Source organism: Populus euphratica, unplaced genomic scaffold (assembly GCF_000495115.2).
Source record: "Populus euphratica unplaced genomic scaffold, PopEup_1.0 scaffold268.1, whole genome shotgun sequence".
Taxonomy (NCBI): domain Eukaryota; kingdom Viridiplantae; phylum Streptophyta; class Magnoliopsida; order Malpighiales; family Salicaceae; genus Populus; species Populus euphratica.
Genome location: NW_011500025.1, coordinates 513,482 through 532,916, shown reverse-complemented (window position 1 = coordinate 532,916; position 19,435 = coordinate 513,482). Strand labels below are relative to the sequence as shown.

The 19,435-nt window shown below is 27.6% G+C and overlaps 2 protein-coding genes across 2 annotated transcripts; both read right to left on the bottom strand.

Annotated features, from left to right (window-relative positions):
- Window positions 1-5,301: 5,301 nt before the first annotated feature.
- LOC105142155 (serine/threonine-protein kinase-like protein At5g23170) lies at window positions 5,302-6,465 on the bottom strand. The gene has a single exon (XM_011049665.1). It carries the CDS (start codon window positions 6,373-6,375, stop codon window positions 5,302-5,304), a length of 1,074 nt encoding a protein of 357 aa, XP_011047967.1. The 5' UTR covers window positions 6,376-6,465.
- Window positions 6,466-13,766: 7,301 nt separating this feature from the next.
- LOC105142145 (60S acidic ribosomal protein P3-like) lies at window positions 13,767-14,631 on the bottom strand. Its single transcript, XM_011049654.1, has 2 exons — window positions 14,349-14,631; window positions 13,767-14,109 (listed from the first exon to the last, which is right to left on the bottom strand). Exons 1-2 carry the CDS (start codon window positions 14,547-14,549, stop codon window positions 13,942-13,944), a joined length of 369 nt encoding a protein of 122 aa, XP_011047956.1. The 5' UTR covers window positions 14,550-14,631; the 3' UTR covers window positions 13,767-13,941.
- Between the last annotated feature and the right edge of the window lie 4,804 nt (window positions 14,632-19,435).

Here is a 19,435-nt window from a genome sequence, read left to right as displayed (position 1 = left end):
AATCCACTTTTTATATGTTAGTTTGGTTAATTACAAATCAGTAACCTGAATATGATAGAGATTGCAATCCAGTTCTTAATTGATAAGTTATTGCCATCATGCTCATCTAATTAATAGATCTAGGTTCATCAACTATAAATTAACATTTGGTAAACTAATAACTTTAATTAAATGATATTTTTATTCTTTTTTTATTTAAATATAAAGTTTAAATAGTATCTTAATTAATTCATAAATTTTCATGATTATAAAGGTATTAATTTATAGAATTTTAAATGTAGTTATTTATAGGTAAGTTTGTTTAAAATTTTAAATTCTAAGCACCAAATTAATAACTAATAAAAAATTTAATATTTCAATTGGGTGAGAAAAATAAATGATTTATTTAGAATATTCATAAAAAAAACTTGAATTAACCAAAAAAATTATTCGAGAAATTAAATTTAAACTAAAAAAAAATTAAAAAAAAATTTGGTTTTGGTTTCAAATTTTATAAACTAAAAAAAAAACCCAACCAAAAATCAAACTAAAAAAGTGAGACTATATATAATCAAATCTAAACAAAAAGCTCATTTTTGTCTCACAAAATCAAGACTTCAATGAAAATACTCAATTTTATTTATTTATTTATTTATTTGTAGCTCATTTGAATTTATTCGGTTTTAATAAAACTTTGGTAAAACCAAATTGATTCAATTAAAATCAATTTGGTTGAATTTTTTATTTAAACTCAACTGTTTAAAATGATGTTTAAAACTAATGTGGGTTATTATTAAAAAAATAAATAACAATTCAAGATTCCAAATACAATAAATATTGTCCTCTTTTTTTAGCTCATGCGAGGCTGTATATAATTTATATCTCCATACTTGTGTTGAAATTCAATATCAATTAAGATTTAGGCTAATAGAAAAAAAAATTGTATTGAAATTCAATATCAATTAAGATTTAAGCTAATAAAAAAAATTGTAATAGACTAGTTTATTAGAATCATTGTTTAATTAGAATATTAGATTTCTTATTAGATTAAGATTTTATTTGAGTAATTTAATTCATTTAATTCATTTATTATCTAGGAACTAGGGCTATAAATAGGCTTTTTATAATCTTAAATATTATATACAAGTATAAAGAGATATAGATAAAATCTATAAAGATGTATCTTTTGATAAAACTATTAATAAAATATCATTCTTATTCTTGTTTCGTAACTTTATTTTTATAAATTAGTTATCACACTCTATCCTTTTTTTTCAATAAGCAGCATCAGAGTTTAGGTTTGATTATTAAATATGGTCGATTCAAACTTTCTACTTCAATGTCCTAAGTTGACACAGAACAACTATGAAACTTGGAGTATTCGAGTAAAAATTTAGTTAGGTTCCCAAGATATATGGGATATAATTAAAAAATGTTTTGAGAAGCTTATAAATAGAGCAACATTGACTTCAGCCCAAAGGGTGGCCAGCCCAAAGGGTGGCCATGTAACCGGCATAAAGGAAGAATTAACTAGCACTAACAATCAACTATTAATATCTAGATGGCATCACTTGTAAGATAGTGGTCAATATAACCACCACCAAATAAGCATAGAAAGTTTTGCAAGAATCAAACTAAAGGGCTGACAATATAAAAAAGGTACGTCTACAAAAATTACATGGTGACTTTGAAAAATTACATACACTTGAATTAGAGAATATTTCAAAATACCTTGCGAGAGTATTAGTCATATGCAATCAAATGAGGAGATATGGGGAGAAGATAGAAGAGACATATGTGGTAGAGAAGATCTCACGCTCGCTGTAAAAAAAGTTCTATTATATGGTGGTCATAATAGAGGAGATGCAAAATATGGATATTCTTTCAATACAAGGTCTCATGAAAAAATTGCAAGCCCCATGAGAAAAAAAAATCAATGAAATTCAAGATGATATGGGTGCACAAGCACTTTTTTCAAAGCAAGATGGTTTTGGATATTCCCAATGAGAGAAAAAAAGAAAATTTGAAAGAGAAAGTCAAGGCAACCTTAACAAATCAAACAGTCAACCAAATGAAGGGAACTAAAAAAAAAAATTTGAAAGAGAAAGTCGAGGCAACCTTAACAGATCAAACAGTCAACCAAATGAAGGGAACTAATTGATCAATTCAACTGGTAATAGCAATCCAAAATCTAAATTTGATAGCAGGTTTGACAAATCAAAAGTTAAATGTTAGAAATATCAAAATACAAGTCATTATGCTAGGAATTGTTAGAATCTAACTAAGAGGGTTGAGGAAAATACAAATCTTGTGATAAAAAAAAAAAAAAAAAGCCACTCTACTACTAGTGCATAATGAAAGAATGCAAGACAAAGAGAACATGTGATACCTAGACAATGGAGCTAGTAACCACATGGGTGGAGACAAAAACAAGTTCATGGAGCTTGATAAAACTTTAAATTGTGTTATCTACTTATCAAATAGATGTCATACTAAAAGCTTGAATGGCATGATTCAAGTACAAAAGGCATGAAGTAGAAGAAAACCAAGAGTCTCTTAATTGAAAGTTTTTGGAAGCATTGGTTATGTGCATGTAGATGATCAAGTAAGGACCAAGCTAGATGACAAGACCAAAAGGATAATTTTTGTGGGCTATGACCAAAAGTTTAAAGGATACAAACTTTATGACAAGACCAAAAGTTTAAAGGATACAAACTTTACAATCCTAATAAAGAAATGATGGTGATTGGTAAAAATGTTGAGTTCAATGAAAAAGGGGTATGGGATTGACAGGTAAATTATGGTGAAAAATATTATTTTTTACTGACTTTTAATGAAAATGAGAAAAGATATGAAGATCATCAAGAACCTATAATTATTTCTTCACAAAGACCAATCAACTTAAATTTTTTTTCTAGTGAAAGCTCCAAGTAGGGCACTCCACTAAAAAAAATAAAAAGACTTAATGAATTATATGAGATAACTAATCATATTTAAGGATGTAATATTACATTGTTATCTTGCTACATGTGATATTCTAGTATTTTGAGAAGCAATAAATGATTCAAAATGAAGAATTGCTATGGATGAGGAGATTGCAAGAAAAATAACATATGAAAATTGGTTTATAGACAAAAAAAAAAAAAGAAGTCAATAAATGTTAAGTGGATCTATAAAGAAAAGAAGAATACCAAAAGAGAAAAAGAGAGGTACAAGGTGAGATTAGAAGAAAAAAGCTATAGTAAAAAATAAGAAATTAATTACAATAAAATTTTTGTTTTAATTGGTAACATTAAAGATAAGCTACAAGAAATTGAAAACGTACAAGTCCAAAAATTAATCTTATTTGAAAAAGTTACGAATCTAGTTGAATATTTAGAAACACAAAAATGGTTTGAAAAAATAAAATTAATGTTAAATATAATAGTGAACTACCTTCATCAAATTTTGATGAAATATAAACAACATCAACACTATTAAAGCAAGACATCTTGAAAAAAGAGGAAATAAAATAAAATAATGACAGTTGGTATTAAGGGGAAGTGTTAAAGTTCAATATTAACTAGAATTTAGGCTAATAGGATTTAGAGTTTATAAAAAAATTTAATATAGCTAAAAGATGAATTATAGTTAATGTATGAATCTTTGATGAAAAAGAATTTATAAAAGACTAATTTATTAAAATTTTTATTTAATTAGAATGTTAGATTCCTTATTAGATTATGATTTTTTTAGTAGTTTAATTCTTTTATTATCAAGGACTTGAGACATCGTAAGAGGCTTCTAATTTTAAGCATTATACATAAATATAAAAAATATAAATAAAAACTATAAAGGTATATCTTTAAAAAAAACTCTTAATAAAATAGCATTTCTCTCATTTTTCTTTTTATTCTTTAGTTTTAATTTTATAAATTAGTTATCATGCCCTATCTTCTTTTTCAACTGCTTGTACTTTTTTATAATTTATTTAATGTACATTCACTGGCTTAGAAAGACATAACTAGTTAAGCTCTAAGGGGTGATAATTCATCAAATGCTTCGTGTATGGAATCCATCAATTGTTGTAGGAGCTAGCTTCATGTTGTTGTGCAGACATTGAATGACAGAAAACCCGCCGAGAGCTTAGGGTTAACCTTTGAGCCAAGACTACTGGGAGGTTTAAAGAAAGGTCGAACATGAAGCTCATCTTTAGTTGCTGCTTCAAGAAATCCCTTGGCAACTGGATCAATATATCGCTTTGCATTATCTTGTTGGCTGTGCTGTTATAGCATCTTGGCCACTTCTCTCAAACAGTCTTGGAAGAACCTCCTGAATTATCTTTATCGAACAGTATCTTTTGTCTCTAATGCTCACTGCATCACGATTTTTGCTAGTTAATTTCTTGTATATAAGATCGAAAAATACGAATTTTTCCTCAAAATTCTCCGTTGTATCATGTCAATGGCGCGCTACAGAAGCTAGATACATGACGGTAATGAATCTTCTGCTTTTGTTTGTTTGTAGGGTAGCATTTGATCGATATTTCGTGAGAGAAAAAAGACAGTGCTAAGGTAGAGAGTGCAGACAGATTTGTGTTGAAACAAAACAAAACTCAAAAAACTATATTTTGCTCTCACGATGCATGTCATCAAGCTTGTAATCTTAACTATTATAATTTCTGTCTGGAAACAACTTCTCACCAATGTAATTAACAAAATTAAACATGTCACATAATCTTTTTCTTTTGTTAGTCTGTAGGGCAGCGATTAATTATTATTTTGTAATAAGAAAAAAAGACATTAGCACTAAGACAGAGAACACGAGACAGAGTTGTGTTTGGTTGACAAGAGACAGGACAAAACAAAATACAACTATGTTTTACGAAACAATATTTCATCAATGTAAACAAAATCAAACATGTCACAGAACATCAATACATGGGCGATCTTAGCACACTCAAGAATTTCAAGATATCGAGAGACGCAAAGGAATTTCGGGAACATTCAATTCGTTTGCTTGCGTCCCACTCTTCCTGGCTTCCTGGACGATGCTATTAATAATATAACCCTTTGGGCAGATAAAGGTTTTCCTTACTGCACAGATGACGCTTACACAACTGGGTGCGACCCATCTTCATCAATGTAATCATGGCAAAGAAAGGAGAAACATAACTGCATGTAGAATCACAGGGCATCAAGCTTAACCTCTGTTGCGCTATTTTCAATAGCTGATTTCCTGCATTTTTTTCGTAGTTGTGTTAGTTCGCCAACAAAAAAAAAAAACTACTGTTGAATGTGGTATTTTGAAAGGAAAAAAGAAAAAAGTCCAACATTTAAATGATTATTCGAGTGTAGTAATATAAGCCAATATCTCCCATAAATATGCCTTCATCCCTTTAGAAATGTCACAGTTTGCATCTTCACATTTTGCCTGCTGCCATTGCTCAGCCAATTCTCTTGGCCTTCTCGTTAGTATCACGCTCCTCATCAGACTTGTCCAACTGGGCATTTGTACTCTTTCAACCAAACAATTCTTATCCATCCCCTTAACAATTTCAGTAATGGATGGACGATTTTCTTCCTTGCAAGACACACAACGTGCTGCCACATATAACAAGTGCTTAATCGTGCCCTCCATGAATGTTGGCAGTGCAATTCTTGTGTCGCATATCTCCATCAATCTTTGCTCTTCAATCAATGGCACTGCCCACTCAACAATTGAAGATGGCGACCTCGAGACATCAATCACTTTCTGACAACTAATGATCTCTAACAAAACAACTCCATAGCTGAAGACATCAATCTTAGTGCTTAGTTTGCTTGGAGTGGTGTAAGAAGGGTCCAAGTACCCAAGAGTGCCAGCCGGTTGAGTTGCATGATCATGACTTGATGAGTCTTCTTGCAACACTGAGAGTCCAAAATCTGCCAACTTAGCCTTCCAATTTATGTCAAACAAAATATTAGCAGATTTGATATCTCTATGGATAACCAAAGGCTTGCCTTCATGAAGGAATTGGACTGCCCTTGCAATTTGAATAGCGATTTCTACACGTTTAGGCCATGGTGGTGGAGTGGCATCAACATGGAGCAGGTCATGGAGAGAACCATTAGGCATAAACTCCATAACCAAAACCCTGTTCTTTGAGTTGTGATGATAAAGACTCGTTCCAAGAAAGTTGATGACATATGGACTTTCATGTAGGGAAGATAGCACGGATATTTCGTTCTCAAGTTTCTTGGAGTTGTCAGCAGAGACATGATCAGTACCAAGAGATGATGATTTCTTGATTGCAACAAGCTTATTTTCTTCAAGTATGCCTTTGTAGATTGATCCATGGCTTCCTTTGCCCAAAAGTCTCGAAGGAGAGAAACTCCCAGTTGCCTTTACAAGTTGTTGATAGTCAAACACATCCATCTTTCTTGTTCTTAGCAACTTGCTGTGTTTGACAGAAAAGTGAAAGAAAGATGAGTAGCACTACTGGCTCTGGCTTCTAGGGCTTGCAAAATGTAAAGGAAAAGGCGGTGTAGGAGGCAGAGAATAATGGGAGCTTAGGATGGCATGAAAAGGAAAATTATAATGGAAGAAAGGCAAAAGCTTCTTCCTAGTTAAGAACAAAGGGGGGCATTTTTTCCCCCACCACATTTTCTTGGTCCATCTTTTTATTAATTTTAATACATGTATAACAAGTAGTATTATTTTTGATAATTCATGTATAAAAAATAATATTATTACCTAATACATCAAGAAAACCTGGGAGAGTTCATGGAGGAGAATCGTGAATAATGAAACTCTTCTTTTTTTAATTTCATTTTTTTCATTTATTTCTTAAACTTTTTTAATAATTATTCAAGTTGTCTTTAAATTGGTCAAGTCAACTGAATCATATCCAAATAATTTTTATATATTTTTATTTTAAACATATGATAGACAAAGAATTGAGTTAATAAATATTTTTTTATCATATTTATCTCTTTTTTTTCAATTTCATTATCATAATTTTTTTAATAGTCAGTCAGGTTACTTTTGCACACTGAAATTAATTTGGTCATGCATTGTTAATTCATATTCAATTATATTTTAAACTTAAAAAATAATAATAAATCAAATTAAAAGATTTCAAAATTAACTTATTAGATCAAGTTTAATAATATCAAATAATTATTCATGTTATAAGTACGTTTTACTTTTACTGTTATAATAAAACAATATTATCTGACCCACATCATACCTCAGTCATATAGAATTAATTATAATTATCATTAATTGTTTAAAGATATTAGTTTACAGGTTTGACCTGTAATTGTTTTGTTCAACACTTCACCTATAATAAGATTGCTGTTTATCATGATTCAAAGGACAGTTTTATATAAAGAATGATTCGATGTTCTAAGGATGCTTAAAAAATTTCTTAGATTTTTTTATTTTTTTCAGCTTAATCCATACAAAGAGAAAAGGACAGTACTCCTAAGTGAATAAAAATCATATCACTTGATATCTGAGCTATGATTTTTATCCAGAATCATGTGCATCTTTGGTGTTCATCATATTCTTGATTACTTCTGCACCTACTTAGAAAATGGCTAGTGTACAAGGGAGGGAGGAACATGGAAAGGGGTAGTGGAGAATCGGGATTTTTGAACAATGATGTGGACCTCGAGCTACATGCCAAGAAAGTTGTTGAATTGAGCTCTAGTTTTACAACTTTATTTATGAGATGCACCGTTTTAACCTCGCCTTGAGCTTCATGCTAAGAACATTATTGAATTAGATTAAAGTTTTACGACTTTAGGCTATGTTTGTTTATGTGATGCACCACGTATAAATCCCGAGTTTCATGCTAAGAAAGTTGTTGAATTAGACTTGAGTTTTACAACTAAAATTATGTTTAATGTAGTGCATGCTATAAATAAACAAGTCTAAATTAAAAAATATCATTTGGTTACTAACATGAGATAATAATTAAAAAAATATAGATTTAAAAAAAAAAAAACATGAATTGCTAACTAAGCACAACCTAGAATCTTACCGATCAATTCCAAAAAAATGAAAAATATTATTTTTGAATAAAACAATAATACCGTATACTTTTTTTCTTCCCAATATTGCTACATATATGATTGTTAATTTGATAGATTTAATCTATCTTCACCCGTATAGAAGAAGAGATTGCCCAAATTTAATTCAAATTAAATAAATCATACTGTCCTCAACTGTATCCAGTTTTTTTTTTTTATCAAGAAATAAACCAATCTAGCACATCGGCATTAACAAATATCTCTTGGGTATGCTTCAGTGGCTCAAAATCATTGATATTAAACCCGATTCCGATTTGAGAGTTGATTTAATTAAAAAGTTAAATTTTGGGTTAATTTAGAAAAATTTTAAAAAAATAAAAATATTAATATTTTATATTAAAAAAATTTGAAACAATACATGTATAGACTATAAAAAAACTAATTATCTTATATCAAAAAGTTAAAAAAAAATAAAGGATATAACAAGAAATATGAAGTGTAGTAAAATATGCAAGACTAACTATTCATAAATTAATTTTATAATTTTTTTAATTTATTAAAAAAATATATAAAAGAAAAATTAGGTTTCAACTGAAGGTTAATGGGTTTCAGGTTAACTTAGTGGGTCACCCGAGCTTGACAATGTCAATTGCAAACCCAAGTTTTGTTTTTTTTTAACCTAATTAAGACCTCAAGCCATCTAGGTCCTGAGTCAACTCGTCAAGCAAGGTTTTATAACCACGCTAAAAAATATATTTTAAATATAACCACGTTAAAAAAAATATTTTAAATATTATCTTTATAAAGGGATTTGAATTTCAAATCAAAAACATATTAGGATTTACTAGTTATTGTTTAGGTGGAATAATTTCTTTTTACAAAAAAAAAAAACATACAAGCTTTTCAAAAGTTCTTTTTTTAATATAATTATAAATTAAAAGGTTTATACATGCATTTAATTAAATATATCGAGATCATCTATGCCAGTAAATACAAAAAAAACAAAGTGCCCATGCATTTAATTAAATACATTGAGATCATCTATGCCAGTAAATACAAAAAAAATAAAGTGCTAATGTGTTTATTCAACTCGTTTCATTGCAGATCAAATAATTTTTTCTAAAGCAAAACAATTAATGTGTAGATGTTATTAACTTGTTTTTTTAAATTAAGTAAGAAATACAATCGTGAATCAAAAAATTGATACTTATATATAATAAAATATAGTAGCAGATCATATACATTAATAAAGACATGTAAAATCTCAAGTGAATTTTTAATGTAGTAGAAGAATGAAAATAATGTTGCAGTTGCTATAGTGAAATGTCATTTCCTAGTCTTTGTATAATAATTTTTGAACAAAAATATGTAAAGAAAAAAATAAAAACAAATTATCAAAGAATAAAGATAAGATAAAAAGAAAGATATAAATAGACCAAGTGTAGAGTAATAAATATTCAAAGTGTAAAAAATAAAAAGTAATATTTTTTCAAAAACAAAGTGTAAAGAAAAAACTAAAAATAATATTAGAAAAAATAAAGATTAAAAAAAAAGATGATAAATAGACCAAGTATAAAGTGATAAAAATATCAAGTATAAAGAGCAAAATAAAAATAAAACTTGTTTTTTAACAAAGAAATTATCACAAACAAAAACAATTGCAATTAAAATAATTAGGACCAAACTTGAAAGATTAAAAAATTATAGAAGATGAAATTGAAAAACATTTGTAATATGATGGATTATTTCTAAATTAAAAAATACTAGGGTGAAATAAAAAAAATTATTGAGTTGTGTCATAACCCATTTTTGGACCCCCATAAAAAAATAATAAACTACAACAAATCAAAAATATTATCAAAAAATATAAATAGTGAAAAATGATGTTAGCGCATCCTAAAAATGATTAAAAATTAGTTGAGGAGGTTAAAAAATACAAAGATTAAAACTTGATAGTATTTCATTAACTGATGACAGTCATGTTGACAAAGAAAATTCAATTTAAGTAAGAAAAGTCCAAAATCAGATGTTTATGGACTCAATTAAATTTTATTGAAGGTTTAATTGAATTTATAGAGAGTTTGATTGCAAGAAAAATTGATTTTGGAGTCGATTTATGGTTTAATTGGAAGAAATTAAAGTTTTGGGGTCAAATTATAATTTTTGAAAGTTAATTTGATCAAATTAAGAGCTTAATTGCATCAATATTGAAGTTTGATGGTCATTTAAAAACTTAATTGAAGAAATCCAAAACCAAAAACCAAAACAGAAAAGACGCGTAAGTATAGGGGTTGGAATTAAAACCAGTCAAAGGCTCAATTAAAGAAATTAGAAATTTATTACTCAATTAAGGGTCAAATTGCACAATATCAAAACCAAAAATTAAAAAGACAATCAACTTTAGGGCTGCTATTGGATTTTTTGATTTTTAGTAGGGATGCAATTGCATTGATTTTTAAATCAAGATTTGCAATTTAGGACTTGATTGAGCAAATTACAAATTAGGGACCAATATGAAAGTTGACACATTTGACCAAAACGATCAAGTGTCTCAAAGTTAAAAAATCATATTGTATTTTTCATACACCAAAAATACTATTTTAGCATGCATTTTGACTTTAATAACTAATTTATTAAAGTAAAGAGAATATTGGTCAAAATTTCAAAAACAACAAAAAAATTTATTTTGTTTTATTTTAATATCAGGGATTATGAATTTATATGTAAAACGTATTCCTGATATTAAAAAGATAGTTTTTTTTTATTAATGACATAGAACACTTAAGGTTTTACTTGATAAGATAAAGATCTCCTTGCAGAGAAAGACTTTTCTTACCCTTAGACAGACCAACGATTAAAAACTATAACATGACTTTAGATTTGAACAAATAAAATAATACAGTCTATCTTAGATAGAGCGTATTTGGGATATTAATATCTTTTTTTTACGTAACCAGTCTCCGTACTCGATCTCATATATCAGTTAGGATTCCTAGTGACTAAAACATTACGTGGTGACTCCTATTCAAAATTTTTAATGATAAAAGACACGAATTTCTTATCTCTTTATATTTTGCTGAAAATACACCACATGCATCCCACTTTTCCTGGATAATGGACAATCGCAACGATGCCACACATGTGCAACAAATTGTAACCCAATAGAATAAAAATAAAAAAACAGAGAGAGAAAATCAAACTAAAAAAACAACAAAACAAAAGTTAAAAAAATAAGGCTAAAAATAAAACGTCAATTTAGAAAAAAGAATAAAGAAAAAGAGCGAGTATCTTAAACTTAATATAATCTTTAAAAGTCACTTTTCGTGAAATTTGTTTTCTATATTTAATCAACAAGCATAATTATCAACTAATTTAATTTTAAAAAATAAAATTAATAAAATATTAATAAAAAAATTTATAGATACAATTAAAAAATAAGATAAAATTTGATAGGAAAAACCCAAAAAGAATGCAATTTAATAAAAAAAATATAATCTCAAGTAAAATAAATATTAATTAAAAAATAAACCAAATTTTAAAGATTAAAAAAATTCACAGACATTCGTAAACACTAAGCTAACTCAGACGAACATTCAAATCTTAAAAAACTTGTAACCTATTGAATTCTAAATCCAGATCTTATCAAGAAATTTATTACAAACCACTTTAAAAATATAATTCTTTTCAAAAAACAATTATCTAAGAAAAGAAAAATAACAAAAAAAACTTTTAACGAACTCGACTGTAAACTTATATCAACAAATCAAATACATGATCTACAACATAAAATTAAAATCTTTATAAATAGAAAAGCAAAAAAAAAAACATTAGCAAAAAAATGTGTTAAAAAATATTTAAAAGAACACAAATTAACTCAAGTTAATTGCTATTTTTTCAAATATATTACCTAGATCATGAGATTGAAATAATCCCATTAAAAACAAACTCTAAAAAACAAAAAAGAAAGATTCTTAATCAAATAAATATTGAGGGATGAAAGTGAAAAAATAAAAAATAATAATATAAAGCCAAAAAAATAACAATTAAAGGAATTATAACTAAATTCAACATAAAACTGAAATGAAATTAAATGCCTAGAAAAAAATTAAATGAAATTAAATATCCAATAATAGAATTGTAAAAAAACAAATTCATTAAGAAAATGTCTAAAGACATATCAATTAAAAAACTTAGAACCAAATTTAATATAAAATTTAAATGAAAATAAGTGTAAAGGGGGAATTGAAAAAAAAAGTCAAACAAGAAAATAATTCAAAAATTAAAAAAATTAAAACAATAAAAGAACTAAATTTAAAAGTAAATTAAATAATTAAATAATCAAGAATGAAATCAAAAATAAAATCCAATTACAAACAATCAATATAAATAAAACAATTACAAATAAAAAAAGAAGATTGAATAAAAACAATTAAAAGGCTAGTATGATTTTTCGCATGACCAACATGCAATTCAATTAAAAAAAGAAAAAGACAAAAAGAATTTCATGTCATATAACATTGAACCACCATACAAATATCACTCGTAAAAAAAAACACTGAAACAAATCAAATGATGTAGTAAAATCACATATCAAATGATGTAGTAAAATCACAACTACAACTGGTGGAACCATATCAAATGATGTATTAAAATCACAACTACAACTGGTGGAGCCAACCAAACACCCTGCTTGAAGATAGCATATCACATATCAAATGATGTAGTAAAATCACAACTACAACTGGTGGAACCATATCAAATGATGTATTAAAATCACAACTACAACTGGTGGAGCCAACCAAACACCCTGCTTGAAGATAGCATAGTGGCTGTGCATGTAAGGTACGTGTCAATAGCTTTTTTATTTTTTAGGTGAAAAACCCAAGAATACCCTTGGGACTTAACAATATTAACAAACAAACCGTGATGAAATTGCAATTATTCCCTGAAGAAACACCCTTGTATAGAAAGCATTGGATTATTTTATTAAAGGGTTATTTTAGTAGTTTTAATGAGCATTTAAAAATCCAATTACCAAAATAACCTTGCACAATCCTCAAAAAGACATTTATGTTATGGTAAAAAGATCATCCTATCCCTAAAGTCAAGGCAAAAGATAAAATAACTAGGAGACAAAGGTCATAACACTATTGTAATGAATAGTGTTTTGTGTCCTGTGACAGTATATCCACAAAGAGAAATACTATTTTGGATAATAATATTAAGAATCATCCCCTATGGTCAATTGCAATGTTTTAAGGTACTGCCATACAAGGACCACCTTCCATGATCCTCTCTGCTGTATTACAAGCAACAATAGTGAATGCAGTTGTAGTGTCAACGTCTGACCAAATTGTGTAGGTTCACGGCTATATGGTGGAAAAGTAGATATGGGGATGTATAAGATACTAACATCAGAAGCCTATCCAGTTAAGCTATTAAAATCACAGCCAAGAAGGTGCACCGTTGAATCTTGAACGCATTTGAAACTATTGTCATGAATAACAGTTGCTAATGGATCAAACCCGAAACATGATCCAGAAAACCACATTCTAGTGTTAAATCAACTATCTACAGAACCACACGACAAGAGCCAAGTCGCATGATAATTAACAATCCATTCAAAACTATTGTCATGAATAACACTTGCTAATAAACCAAATCCAAAATCTATTGCAAAAAACAGCACTAGTGTCAAGTCTACAATCAACACTGATGTTGGAACCAATTCGCATGCATCACAAGATGAACCAATTCGCATAATAATTGGCAATCCATACACCAACCAGATGCTGCTTAAAGCACAATGAAATGCTAAATATGAACTCATTGAATATAATCCGTATCCAATCAAAAAACACAATTAATCTGATCTAAATCCAATTAACCAGTTCTAGTAAAATTTTGCAACATGAGTGTAAACCATTGAGAAGAAAGACGCAAGAAATAGTAACTAGGCATATGCTTAATCAAAAAGAGAGAACCCCATATCATCATCACTCTCAGGCTCCTCTTCCTTCTTTTTTTCCTCAGCAGCAGGTGCTTCAGCTGCAGCTGCTGCACCTCCTGCTGGAGCTGCTGCTGCACCACCACCACCAAAGCAGGCACCACCGGCGCTCCCACCAATGACCACCTATATACCACACAAAATTCACCCATACCATCAGACAACTAAAACGGTCGTGAAATTCCAGATCCACCCTTACCATATTTAGCACTATAAATCCTAATTAATAAGACAATTGCATTTCAAATAATAAAATATTTGCATAAATACTATCTGATTTATTAGCAAATAAGACGATAATAATTCATCATGAGATTATAAATCAAAATAATTAGATAAAAATAGAGAGAAAGAGAGGCGAGTACCTGGAAAACAGCGGAGGAAGGAGTGACGTATGAGAAAGAGGACTGCACGGCGCCGGATGAATCAGCGGAGATAGCGGACTGGACGAGTTTCCTTTGCAATTCGAAGGTGGAGGAGGCGGAAGCCTCGATATTTCCGTCTGAGATCTGCTTGGCGCTCCACTCGTTACTGGAGCTCCTGCAAACGAATGTGAAAACTCCCATTTTGGTTCCCCTTAAACCCTAAATTTGCTTCGCAACAAACAGAGTGAGAGGGATGGCTCGCAAGTGCCAGAGTGCTGTATTTTTATGTCATGGAAACCTAGGGTGCTTTAAGAGTCCGTTTTATCCCTGAATATGTTTCTTAATTTCTATACTGCCCTCCTGTATATTTTTTATATAATTGAGTGGTTTAGAGAAAAAAAATTAGAAAATAAATCACAAGTAAGAATATATATATATATATATTAAAATAAAATTTAAAAGATAAATGCATATCTTTTATTATATATTTTTCAATAGTTAAATTATTATATAGGTAGTCTATTTATTAAAAAAAAGAGAAAAAAATAAAAACATTAAACCACTTTAAAAAATTCAAGTACCATGAAAAATCAAGAGATTAAATCCAACCCAGGAGTTATCCCAAGAGTTATAAAGTTTAAGAGATTCTAGTAAATATTCAATATATATAATTACATATTTTATAACACTTCCTTTTCAATGAGCATGCATTAAAAAACTCAAAGTAAAAAAAGCTTAGGCGAAGGAAAAGAAATATAATATTTTTTTTGTGATTTCTAAATACTTTATAATTCAATTAAAAAATTATATATATATATATATAATTCAAGTTTCATATTAAAATATTTTATAATTCATAAAAATATCAAATTGCCTCATTAAAATCTTGTAATGTAAAACTTCATAGGAAAAACCTAAATGAGGAAAAAGAAGTATTAATTGCATTGACTTCATCTCAAAAATACATGTCTTATGATAAAAATTTAAGATGATACATTCCAATATTATAAACAAGTCTCTTGAAAGATGAGATTTGTAAAGACTTTATAAATAAATATGTTAAATTATAACTTCACTTGATTGGTTTGGCATTTTTTTATTTTATTGAAGTTCATAAGTATAAAATAATTTTGGTGAGATATCTTTTGTTTTATTTTATTTTAATGCAGTCTTATCTAAATTGAGTGATGCAGACAATATTATCTTTAAACAATATTGTGGGATTATCTTCAATGGTTGATAATTCATTTTTTTTATATAATGGATAATTTACCTTAGCCATATATACTATCTGCCTATTTCTTTGATTGTCATAATTTATAAATAATTTTTTTATAATCTAATAAAATAAACCCTTTCAAGTTTATAATAATAGGCTTTAGGCATTTTGAATCTTTTAGGGATTTTCATATGGATAACTTTATTTAATTATCCCTATAGATATGTTGTAAATACATCAATTAACACATGTATCTAAACTTTATAAAACTACTAAATCAATCAAAAATCCAAAAGTGATTGCATCAATAAATAGAGAATAAGTCTCCTCGTAATCAAAGCCAAGTCTTTGTGATAAACCTTATGCAACAAATTGTGCCTTATACCAAACAATTTCATTATTTTCATTTCATTCTAACAAAAACACACTTATACCCAATAGACATAATACTTTTAGGTATATAAACTACAAGTCCAAATACTTCACATTTTGCATTTGAATTTAACTTTGTTTGAATTGCTTCTTTCCACATTAATAAATCATTTCTATATCGTTATTTTTTGATAGCTTGTGGTTCAATTTTATCATCACGCCTGATGATGTCAAAAACAACCTTTAATGCAAATGCATTATTTATAACAATTTTATTTTGATTTAAAATCTCTTATATGTAAACATAGTTTATAAAGATCTCATTATTTATAGTTACCTAGATCTTTTCAAGAGGTCCCACTTTAGAAGAATCAATATTAGGAGATAATTTTAACATGATATTTATCGTATGTTTTATGGATGAGGAATTTTTAAAAGTACCAATATTTATTTATTGTAATTTATGTTTTCTGGGATTTTTTTTTTGTTAGCACTAACAAGTCTTTTGCACTTCAAAAGTGATATAAATTCATTTATTACTAACAAGTCTTTTGCACTAACATAGATGGTGCATTTGCAGGTAGAATAGGGGATTTAACCCCTATTTTACTATTTGTGAAAACATCTGGTAATTGATTTGTAGTATTTTATTAATGAATTATATTTTTAACTTAAGTTCACATTGATTTGTTCTTAGATCAAAATAAGATAACTTTGAGTTATTCCAAGTACTTTCTTACTGAGCTTCAAGCACTAATTTTTCTTTCCTTAATGATGGGAAATTTTACTCATTCAAAATGTGTTTTAAAAACATCATTAATCAAAGGTTCAAGAAATCTAATAATATATAAAGGAAACCAATATAAATTTATATTCTATATTGTGGATCCATATTGGTCCTTTGTGGGGGGTGGCATAGGCATATATATCGCATAACTAAAAGTTCAAAGATAAAATATATTTGATGGTATACTAAAAACAAGTTGCAAATAAGAATATTTATGGTAAGCACTTAGTTTAATTTTAATCAATGATGTAGCATGTAATATAATATGTCCCTAAATAAATGTAAGCAATTTTGATTTCATAGGTAATGGTCTAGCAATTAATTTTAGACATTTTATAAATGATTTTTCTAGATCATTTTAAGCATATATATGTGCAAAAAGATGTTCAACATCAATTCCAGTATAATACAAAAATTATCAAATATTTGAAAAGTAAACTCATCAGTATTGTTCAATCAAATTTTCTTGATTGGATAATCAAGAACTTACATTAATAGTTATCTAGCAAGGGTAATGTTTTGACTAAAAAGTACGCAAAAATATGATCATTTACTTGATACATCTATCAATGCTATAAAATATCTAAAAAATCTATATGGTAGATGAATAAGTCCACACATATCTCCTTGAATTGATTGTGATTCTATAACAACTTTTAATAGAGATGGTTTAACAATTAATTTACCTTGAAAACATGTAACTCATGGATCTTCACTTGGTAAAAGAATTTTTAGGTTCTTTCAAGGATGCCCATGTAAATTTTTAACAATTCATTGCATCATTATTGATTCTAGATATCCATGTTGATCATGTCAAAGCATAAATATTTTTTAGTCAGAACACTTTTAGTATATCACAATATTTGTTTCAAAAAATTTCATGATCATATAATAAATTCTAGAACAAAAAACAAGTAATTTTTCCCGTACAAGCTTTTAACATGAAACTTGTTAAATAATATAAAGCTATTATTTTTTGCCTTCATTTATTGTTTTAATATAGTAATCATTAACATTAGCAGGTATATTGTTAAAACTTAGTTCAATTTCTTCTAGACTCGGGTAAATATAATTCATCTTTGATGCCCAGTTTTGTGTTATTTGATAACAAAATATTAGCTCTTTTAGAACCTTTAATCATATTTGTTAGATATAATATTGTGGTAACGTTAGCTTTAGTTAATGTCAAATAATCAAAATATTTATTTTTTCTTAAGAATTATGTGCATTGTTGCATTGTTTACCAGACATAAATCTTCATTATAAAAAAAACATATCTCTACTTAAAATTCAATTAAAGTTTACTATTTAACTAAAATAAAATTGACATTGTTTATTGATAATACAATAAAATAAATATCATAATACAAATAAAAAATCTTAATTATTTCCAAGGATTCCACCACTAAATATGTTATATGTTTTATCTGGGTTTTTAAAGAAATCATTAACATCAAGATAAGCATTATGACGTTCAAAATCATCTTCATAAGTAAAATTAATCTCAGTTGCATTTTGTTTATGAGAGACTTGATATAAATTTGTAAGATATTTTCGCACGAGACAAGTGCAAGACTAATGTTCTTGCATGCCAAATTTATAACACTTATCTTCAAGTTTATGTAAAGTCTTGCTCTTTTCTTGTTTGGGTTTATTACATCTCTATTTTTGGCAGTATGTTAGGTTGTCTTTTAAAGGATTATCTCTTCTTTTTTCATTTATAGTTTCCATTATCGACACCCTTGATTCTTTCTTATCTTTTGGACAAAGGTTCAATTCACTTCAGGGAACTTATAGGATGGGATTGACGATTTTCCATCAAAAGCTCATTATTTTATTTAGCCACAATAAGATATGAAATTAGTTTTAAATACCTCTTGAAATTATGTTATTTATATTATTTCTGCAAGATAATATTTTTGGCATGAAAAGTAGAAAATATTTTCTTTAATATTTGATATTTTATGATATTTTCACCATAAAATTTTAGCTGAGGTAGTTTAAAAAAAAACAATTATATTAACTAACCAATTTAAAATCTTGTAACTCTAGGTGTAACCAATTATAATGAGATTAAGGAAGTTCAGCAAATTTTTTATGGCCATATCTTTCTTTTAAATTCTATGACATGATAAGAGGATTTTTTATTGTAAAATATTCAATTTTTAATCTTTTATACATATGGTGACAAATGAAAATTATTATTTTTGCACAATCCTACAACGATGTATTATTTTCTTCTTTAATGATCTTTCCAAAATTCATAGATTTCAAATGAATCTTAACATCAAGGATCAACGATAAATAATTATTTTCAAAGATATCAAGAGTGGTAAATTCAAATTTCATCAAAGTTAATATTATCTATATATAAAAAATAACTTACTAAGTAAAATCATGAATATAAAATAAATAAATTAGTCTTTTAAAACTGCTATTTATTTAGTTCTTTAAAATTACTACTATATTTAATGTATTTAATTCTTCAAAAACTTACAATATTAGTTATCCAGAAACTTTAAATCTTGATGAATAAATTTTTTTTTTGTTAAAATCAATTATAGAACCAAATTATTCCATAAAATGTGAACAATATTAAAAAATATATAAAAATATATATTGAAATTGATACAGATGCGAGATTTCAATATAAATTAATTTGAGTGATCATGCTAATAATATGTTAAGAATTAAAGAACAAGAACATAT